Genomic DNA, 10,336 nt, shown 5'->3' with positions numbered 1-10,336 from the left:
TGAGCGCTCACTGCATTAGCTTTGCTACACCTCGCTTCCAGTTCTTTCGCTATGTTGCCATCCTGTAAGAATATGCATCCAAACCGTCCACCTGTTCTAACTTTGTTCCTCCTATTTGGCACTCAGTCCGTTTATATCTCTTTCCCACTGACATTACTTTCGTTTTGGAGATGCTAATCTTCATACCATAGTCCTTACATTTCTGATCTAGCTCTGAAATATTACTTTGCAAACTTTCAATCGAACCTGCCATCACAACTAAGTCATGCGCATATGCGAGACTGCTTATTTTGTGTTCACATATCTTAATCTCACCCAGCCAGTGTATTGTTTTCAACATATGATCCATAAATAATATGAACAACAGTGGAGACAGGTTGCACCCTTGTCTTACCCCTGAAACTACTCTGAACCATGAACTCAATTTAGCGTCAACTCTAACTACTGCCTGACTATCTATGTAAAGACCTTTAATTGCTTGCAAAAGTTTGCCTCCTATTCCATAATCTCGTAGAACACACAATAACTTCCTCCTAGGAACCCGGTCATATGCCTTTTCTAGATCTATGAAGCATAGATACAATTCCCTGTTCCACTCGTAACACTTCTCCATTATTTGCCGTAAACGAAAGATCTGGTTCTGACAAACTCTAAGAGGCCTAAACCCACACTGATTTTCATCCAGTTTGTCCTCAACTAATATGGTTCAAATGGCTCTAAGCACTATGGGACTTAACTTCTGAGGTCATCAGTCCCCTAGAACTTAGAACTACTTAAACCTGACTACCCTAAGGACATAAAACACATCCATGCCCGAGGCAGGATTCGAACTTGCGACCGTAGCGGTCGCGCGGCTCCAGACTGCAGCGCCTAGAACCGCTCGGCCATCCCGGCCGGGCCTCAACTAATACTCGCAGTTTCCTTTCAACAATACCTGAGAGGATTTTACCCACAACGCTGATTAAGGAGATACCTCTGTAGCTATTACAATCTCTTCTGTTTCCATGTTTAAAGATTGGTGTGATTACTTTTATCTGGGAGCAAAAAAGGTAAACAGGAAACACATTCGTCTCCTCTTCTGCGCTTCTGATGTCGACATGTATTGTACTAAACCGGCTGGTCGGAAGTGCCCGTGACACCTACAACAGGCTCAGAGACGCGACGGTCGGAAAGTCCACTTGGGTACTGCTGCTATGTCGCGAAACGGGGGGAAGGAGCGAGGGTCACCGCATGCGGTGACAGCCTGTCGACCTCTGTTAACGGTACATCGTCAGCTGGTCCGATGCGGCAGACTCCGCTTCGGCGGCGGAAGGAAACGCTCTACTCGTATAACCAGAGCTTCCGATATTTGGAGCCTGTCGCCTCGAAAGTGAAACTGAGTTTTCCCAAAGGCTTCGCGGCGGCAAGGAAAAGGGGGGAGGGGGGGCGGGGAGACTGCGAGTGCCCCTCCAGCCTGTAGCGGCTTTGGCCTGCGCCGGCGTCCTTTCTCCGGACTTATAAAGCGGCGGGCGCGCCGCCCCGCGCCTAGATCGCTACACGCCGGCCGCGCCACTCCCTGCAGACATGTGGCTCCTCATTGCAGGTAAGTCGCACCTCGCAATCACCTACTGTTCGCGCTGAGCTCGTAACTTAGGCTGCAGGGTTCAATACCTTTTATGCTTTCGGTGTCTTCCTCCTTCTCTTATGGTAAATATTTCCCTGTTTACTCCTTTGCGGCTTCGTTGGTGGATAGTACCCTGCGTTGAGGGCGCCATAAAATGAAGACACAACTAACTTGTTCTTACCACTGTAATAACGTTTTGGTTCTATTCTGCGTAACCGTATAACTGAACAGTTTCGGCGATCAGATATGTCGCCATCGTCAGCGCGAAATATTGTGCCCGTTGGACACTATGAACCGGCAGTATACCCGTGGACTGTTCGATCAACAAATACTCCGGGAGAAACTCAAGAATCACAGGAGTTATATTGCTTTTGTTTCTTAGTTTTAACCTTTAAGTTTTCTCTGCAAAGCAATCGCCGGCGCGGGTTTGTGAGATATCTAGTAACTGATACTATGCGATAGGGCGTCACGGAGTGCACGAGACGTTTTTAGGAGACAATGGCTTAAATCTAGGTGTAGGCGGAAGGCCCGCGCCGGTTACTTTCACCGGCGCCGCGTGCGTTGGTCCGTTAGGTTGCAAAGTGTGGCTAGGTCCTTGGGCGGCGTCAGCTGCGGGCCTCGACAGCGATACGAAGGCCGAGGCCCCTCCGACGTCACGCCCACAGGCTCAAACGGCACATACAGCTCCGTTCTCTCGTTGCACGGGATTAACAATTACAGTACACTATCATAGTTCTTCAAGAATGTGGCGATTGTTTCGTTCTTTTTCCTTTCAGACTACTCTTCCACAGTCCTCTAGTACTGTCACAAACTTGGAATTTCGTACTAGTGCTTGTCTCGTGATAGAAATACAATGAAGCAATTACACAGTTACTTGTTTTTACTTTCACGGAAAAATATGAACGCGTTATCTTATTTTCTCGTACAATGTCTCCACTACATCTTTCAAGTGCCATTGATACGTAGCACAATTGTCTGTTTCGGTACAAGTTGCGCTTTCATAAATTTATAAAATAGCTTGTGAAGGAGACCGTAAATGTGAAATTATGTTTCAGGCAAAGAAAAGCTGTCAGTCCATTCAAACAAAAGCATTTTCGACACTGCATAATTATCCCTAAAAGACCTCATCAACATTTTTCTTTAAAATTATACGCTTTGCGCGCAACGAAAAATTTAAAAAGACCAACCAACAGTTAACTTTTGTCCATATGAGAGGAATTGCATTCTGTTTTGTTTCTGTTCTTGTATTTATGTTGCTTTCGTTCATAGACCTTGTCTGAATTATTTCGGTGGGAATGATTTTGGTGTAAGTGTCAATTATTGGTATAACTGACGTTACTGTGAACTTACTGCTTTGAGTTTTCCCCCTGAATGGATTTTATATCGTGTTGCCTTTTCAGTTCTAAATAATAAATGTTAGTTATTGACATCAAATACTGGGGAGTGTTTAGTGAAACAGGGTCGAGCATAAATTAGAATCAGGGTGTAGTAGAACTCTATGGTACACGCATCGAACGATTCGGCATAATCAAAATTATGATGCACTTTATTTAACAGAAATATTATACTAGGTTAAAGAATACTAGAATATCCGACGATTCCGCTATCAGTATCTAAACATAAAATACACTCATTTTGAGTTGAATACAGAGAGTGTAACTGATAACAATAATTTTCAAAATAAAAGCCTTTTCCATACTATTTCCGTACATCGGGAGTAACGAGATAGATAAATATGAATATGCTTACGCAAGATTACATAGAACTATGTTTCTAAAATAAGTTTGAAGATGTTCGAACGTTAAAAAGTTTTTAATGTGTCCTGTTTCGCCCTATTTATCTTCTTAGTTTCAGTTCATTTTGATTAAAACCTAGCTTCCTTAATTGGTTGGATCTTATTTTCTTTATTATTATTGGTTGTAACAAGTACTATAAGTAAGTAGTGGAAAAAACCACAGATGCAATCAATAAATTTACATAAGATTTAACAATTATTTCCATAAATTTATGGGATACAGTTGTATGATTCTGTAGTAGCTCCGTTTCTTAGAAATAGTGTGTGAAAGCAGTGGACAGTAGTCACCGACTTTCCGAACTTCTTATGCTATTTATGTCGTAAGTACTTGTTAAGGAGCCGGCCTTTGGAAGGATACACCCCGCTTACCCACCTCTGAACTTGATAATCGAGTGCTCTCTTTATGCGAAACAAATTCGACCTTTTTGGCTCTTTAAATTACAGCGTGCTAAAAAGCGAACTCATAAAAAAAGTTGCGTAAGTCACGAATTACGCAACGCACCGTGTGCTGTGATGCAATGCTGCAGAATGCGAAGCCGAGAAACTTGAAACATGCGAGTTGCTTCCCACGTTGGATACCAGATACAGCTTCAGCCATGTGGTCCTTCAACGTCTCAGATTCGACACAGCGGTTTATTGTCTCCTCCACTCTGAAGTGCGACCGTGAGACTTGATTATGCAGATGCCGTCTGCCTCGTTTTTCATAAATAGCACAATTATAGCATCGAACGACGATTCTGGATGGTAGACGAGAATGAATTATGTAGTGGAAATAGTATTCAAGAACTAAATCCAAATACTTTTTTTAAAAAAAAGAAAATGATGTTGCTTGAAGACTACACTTGACATCAGTGAAGCATATACTTCCAGTATTTCTTATTTATCAACAACACTCATTACTGGTTGCTTGTTTACATTATGAATTTTTATTGTTCAATTTTGACCCGGGAGATGTGAATTATATGCTGTTTTGGACATATACTAGACACAAAACTAAGAAATTAAAATGAAGCTACTGGAGCTTTTGGTCATTTCTAAACTTTAACGATTGTTGTTTTATTTAACTCCGAATATACTTCTGTGACGAAGCAGGCGGGTTTTTAAACCTAACGAAACGGTGAAAATAATCATGTGCTTAGTTCAGATCATGTTAGCCTGTGACTCATGAACTTCCGCATAGCAGAATAGCGAAAAAGGCGTTTATCGTTGAACACTTGCCTCGTAAAAATAAATTGCTAGTCGTGGGTGCAAATTTCAGTAATTTGACTCTTAAGTAGAGTAACGTTAAAGCCACTTAGAGTTCAGTGTAAACAATTAGGTGTCGTCAAGGATTTTTCGGTGTTCTCGGGTTAGCCTGTCGCGTCCTTGCGGCAGTGATTTGCATGTAAAGCAACGCTTGGCCTTGGGTGGTATTGCCGCTTAGACTGACGGAGTCAGGGTGAATATCTCAGCCACGTGGACAGCGCTGGGTGCACGAGTATCAGAGGAACTCGTCTGTAGTTTTCTGCGTTTGCTTAGAAGTGTAGGTTTTAACAGAAGGCATTCTGGAAATATGTTATTTTAGGAACGTAGACGATAAATAGTTTAGACAAGAAGAGAATAGAAGCTTTCGAAATGTGGTGCTACAGAAGAATGCTGAAGATTAGATGGGTAGATCACATAACTAATGAGGATGTATTGAATAGAATTGGGGAGAAGAGGAGTTTGTGACACAGGTTGACTAAAAGAAGGGATCGGTTGGTAGGACATGCTCTGAGGCATCAAGGGATCACCAATTTAGTATTGGAGGGCAGCGTGGAGGGTAAAAATGGTAGAGGGAGACCAGTAGATGAATACACTAAGCAGATTCAGAAGGATGTAGGCTGCAGTAAGTACTGGGAGATGAAGAAGCTTGCACAGGATAGAGTAGCATGAAGAGCTGCATCAAACCAGTCTGAGGACTGAAGACCACAACAACAACAACAAGCAACGTAGTGATAGCATATCTCACTGCAGATGCTAAAGCAAGGTATTCTATTGGGCCGACTCAGCACATTACCTAGCTCCAGGCGCAGAGATTTAGTCACTCATAGTGAAGCGTTTACTGTAAAGTATGATGTCTTCTTCGTTTATAACAACCATAGTAATCCTCTAACTAGGTTATACGTGGATGGACAACGAACTAGGGCGCAGAAGTTCTCTAGATACTTGTTCGTAAATGTAGGCTTTGTTCAAAATGATATTGCATATTCCTTAATTGAATTAAATATGGAGTATTGGTACATCATTCGTAGCAGAATGTTGCGTCATTCAAAGATCTTGTGGGAACCATTTCTAAGAAAATAACATTGATATACTTTCAGGATCCATCGATATACTTACTCAATTACAAAATCAAAATTCATCTAGCTCTTTGTGCTGTTTGGGATTATTTCCCTAAATCACTTACCCAAATATCACGATCTTTCTTTTTTTTACAATGTTCAAATGTGTATGAAATCTTATGGAGCTCAACTGCTAAGGTCATCAGTTCCTAAGCTTACACACGACTTAACCTAAATTATCCTAAGGACAAACACACACACATGCCCAAGGGAGGACTCGAACCTCCGCCGGGACCAGCCGCACAGTCCATGACTGCAGCGCCCTAGACCGCTCGGCTAATCCCGAGCGGCCTTTTTTTTTTTTTTTTTTTCTACTCTGCCTCTAATGCTCCAATCTAGAAATCCGCCGCTCTGACCGCTCAGCTACTGAGCCGAACGAGGAAAAGGTAGACATGCTACTTTTATACGGCGAATGCCAAAGAAATGATGTCGAAACAGTGCGGCGGTATAAGGACGGCGAACCCGATCGTCGCTGTCCGTCGCGACAGGCAATTGCCCGAATTATGAGGTCACTAGTGTGAATAGGCAGCTTGAATGTCAAAGAGAGGCCGAGAAGGAAGACTGCAACTGACAGAGCATATAAAGAAGCTGTTCTGGCTACGACACACTTATCAGTCCGCACGGTGGCACGAAACGCATTGCCAAGGAGTGTGGGATCAGCCAGGCAAGTGGCATTCGCATCTTATAGCGACATAAATTCCACCCCTATCTCTAAATGAGGCACTCGAAGGACTTGATTTCGACCATAGCACAGAATGTTGTCGGTTTGCTCTGCAGCGCCTGGGAGATGACACAACGTTCTTCCAAAGCGTGCTCTTTATCGACGAAGCACATTTTACGAACCACGTAAAGTGCATTTACGTAATATGCACTACTGGGCAGCTCAAAACCCACGCTAGCTTCGACAGGTACAACACGAACGACAGTGTAGCGTCAACGTATAGTGCGGCCGGGTTAGAACCTCCATTTTGGGACCTTACGTCAACCCAAGGGTGTTAAATGATAACACGTATGCACACTTACGAAAATTCCACATGTTTTTCTAGAAGATGTAACACTGGTTCAGCGACAATGTCTTTGTTACAACAAGTCTCTTTTCTGGTAAGGTCTTATAGGACCAAACTGCTGAGGTCATCGGTTCCTCAACAAGTCTATTGCTCAGCTCACTCTTCAACGCATATTCTAAACGAAAAGTTTCCTGACCGTGAAATAGACCGAAATGCTTCAGTACAATGACCGGCTAGTTCCCCTGATTTCTCTCCTCTTGATTTCTTTCTATAGGGAACAATGAAAGATGCAGTCTATCGTGAAGCCCCAACTACGCCAGACGATACGCGCCGTCGAATCGACACAACATAAAGCAGCTATCATACAATGTGTTTTCATCTGTCCATCTCTCTCTCGAACGATGATTTGAAATTTGTCTTGCATTCGATGGCAGACAGTGTGAGCACAAGCTTAAGTAAACTGTAAAACCACATTTCGTTAGCCGGCCTGGGTGGCCGAGCGGTTCTAGGCGCTACAGTCTGGAACCGCGCTACCGCTACGGTCGCAGGTTCGAATCCTGCCTCGGGCATGGGTGTGTGTGATGACTTTAGGTTGGTTAGGTTTAAGTAGTTCTAAGTTCTAGGGGACTGATGACCTTAGAATTTAAGTCCCATAGTGCTCAGAGCCATTTGAACCATTTTGAACACTTCGTTAAGAAAAGCATTTATTTTGTGGGTGAGATTTCGTCAGTCAGTCTGAACAAAAGTGTTTGGTTTTTTTAATGTGTATTCACTCTAATGACAAATGGCTCTGATCACTATGGGACTTAACTTCTGAGGTCATCAGTCCCCTAGAACTTAGAACTACTTAAACCTAACTAACCTAAGGACATCACACACATCCATGCCCGAGGCAGGATTCGAACCTGCGACCGTAGCGGTCGCGCGGTTCCAGACTGTAGCGCCTAGAACCGCTTGGCCACACCGGCCGGCCTCTAATGACAACTTCTAGTAGTTTCTACAGACACATTCGTCCGACAGTAGGGTGTTTTAAGAAGTATCGAGGCATCACCAGACAAGAAAAGGTCAGGTATTATTATTACCATTATTATATAAATCGAAGGACGTTAATTAACTAGATTATTTCTTCCGTGACTAGGGCTGTTTATCATTATGAAGTATGAACGACCGACGTTTCTGTTTCGGCTTTGACAAGCAAGCAGCAGCAAGGAGGTTTGAAATGGAAAATTGCCAGACAAAGTTGCACCTGTTTCTACATGCGTCTGGAAATGTACCCACAATTCAAACGGTTTTCCTAAGTTCCATATGATGCGCCGAAGACCCATATACAAAACTCATAGGCCGGCCGGGGTGGGTCAGCGGTTCTAGGCGCTACAGTCTGGAACCGCGCGACCGCTACGGTCGCAGGTTCGAATCCCGCCTCGGGCATGGATGTGTGTGATGTCCTTAGGTTAGTTAGGTTTAAGTAGTTCTATGTTCTAGGGAACTGATGACCTCAGAAGTTAAGTCTAATAGTGATCAGAGCCATTTGTCATTTTTGTAGGAAATTTAATGTAATGTACTTATTTAACGTTTTACTGCGATACGTTTCCGTTAGAGGTCACAGTTTTCAAATATTCAAGAAATACGCATATTAAGGTCACTTCTATACGTTATTTTTAAATAACTCTATGGCGTCCAGCGAAAATGAATGCCAGTAAAAAATTTAACTCTACAATAAATTTTCTACAAAAGCTCTTTCACATATTTTATGTAGAACTAATGGTTCGCATATAGTGAGCGAGAGAATGTGACACTCCCGTGTGTCGTTTTTGAAGGTATTGAGGGTTGCATAAAACCCAGGGGTAGGGGCAGTGAATCATCCTGTATAAACTGATAAGAAAAAACATTATGGCCAATGAAAGTTCTTGGCAGATTAAAACCGTGTGCCCGACCGAGACTCGAACTCGGGACCTTTGCCTTTCGCGGGCAAGTGCTCTACCATCTGAGCTACCGAAGCACGACTCACGACCGGTCCTCACAGTTTTAATTCTGTCAGTATCTCGTCTCCTACCTTCCAAGCTCCCGAGGCAGGATTCGAACCTGCGACCGTAGCGGTCGCGCGGTTCCAGACTGTAGTGCCTACAACCGCTCTGCCACCCAGGCCGGCTGTTGCACAGGTGCCGGGTGTCAGTTTGTGATACGAATTTCCACGCTTCTTGAACTAGGTCGGTCAATATAGGGACGCTTAATGCTGATTGTGAATGATGCTGGAGTTGTCGTCCGATGATAACCCATATGTGCCCGATTCGTGATCGAATCGATCAAGGTAGGTTGCACACCCTCAAGTGGCCACCATCTAACGAACACACGGTAGTCACTGCCACTGAGGCGGAGTCAGTTTTCATCAGAAAACGCTACAGACCTTCACCCTGCCCTCCAGTAAGCCCTCGAATGACACCACTAAGGTCGCAAATGGTACTGAAATGATGAAATGGTGGTGAAATGGTGCTGAACGCAGTTTTCCGAAATTCCTTCACCAGGGAAGGCGAATGGAATAATCCAGAATTTTAAGCACGAACAGCTGCTAGAATGAGTTTCTTAGAAGTAGATACCTTAGGGGTTGCGAAGCAAATCAAATCGCTTGATACGGGCAAGTCTCCAGGTCCAGATTGTATACCGATTAGGTTCCTTTCACATTACGCTGATACAATAGCTCCCTACTAAACAATCATATACAACCGCTCGCTCACCGATAAATCTGTACCTGCAGATTGGAAAATTGCGCAGGTCGCACCAGTGTTTAAGAAGTGTAGTAGGAGTAATCCATAGAACTACAGACCTATATCATTGACGTCGGTTTGCAGTAGGGTTTTGGAGCATATACTGTATTCAAACATTATGAATCACCTCGAAGGGAACGATCTATTGATACGTAATCAGCATGGTTTCAGAAAACATCGTTCTTGTGCAACGCAGCTAGCTCTTTATTCGCACGAAGTAATGGCTGCTATCGACAGTGGATCTCAAGTTGATTCCGTATTTCTAGATCCCGGAAAGCTTTTGACACCGCTCCTCACAAGCGACTTCTAATCAAGCTGCGGGCCTATGGGGTATCGTCTCAGTCGTGCGACTGGATTCGTGATTTCCTGTCAGGAAGGTCGCAGTTCGTAGTAATAGACGGCAAATCATCGAGTAAAACTGAAGTGATATCAGGTGTTCCCCAGGGAAGCGTTCTGGGACCTCTGCTGTTCCTGATCTATATAAATGACTTGGGTGACAATCTGAGCAATTCTCTTAGGTTGTTCGCAGATGATGCTGTAATTTACCGTCTAGTAAGGTCATCCGAAGACCAGTATCAGTTGCAAAGCGATTTAGAAAAGATTGCTGTATGGTGTGCCAGGTGGCAGTTGACGCTAAACAACGAAAAGTGTGAGGTGATCCACATGAGTTCCAAAAGAAATCCGTTGGAATTCGATTACTCGATAAATAGTACAATTCGCAAGGCTGCCAATTCAACTAAGTACCTGGGTGTAAAAATTACGAACAACTTCAGTTGGAAAGACCACACAGACAATATTGTGGGGAA

General features: G+C 43.6%; 1 protein-coding gene across 1 annotated transcript in view; it reads left to right on the top strand.

Annotated features, from left to right (window-relative positions):
- Positions 1-1,508: 1,508 nt before the first annotated feature.
- LOC126248183 (histone-lysine N-methyltransferase 2D-like) overlaps positions 1,509-10,336 on the top strand; it is a 100,295-nt gene continuing 91,467 nt past the window's right edge. The window contains exon 1 of the mRNA XM_049948956.1: positions 1,509-1,582. Coding sequence (XP_049804913.1) covers positions 1,564-1,582 — 19 coding nt within the window. The 5' untranslated portion in view covers positions 1,509-1,563. The remainder of the gene's footprint in view (positions 1,583-10,336) is intronic.

This window comes from Schistocerca nitens, chromosome 3 (genome assembly GCF_023898315.1).
Source record: "Schistocerca nitens isolate TAMUIC-IGC-003100 chromosome 3, iqSchNite1.1, whole genome shotgun sequence".
Lineage (NCBI taxonomy): Eukaryota > Metazoa > Arthropoda > Insecta > Orthoptera > Acrididae > Schistocerca > Schistocerca nitens.
Note: the sequence above shows the minus strand (reverse complement) of the source record. Positions and strands in the feature narration are given on the sequence as shown.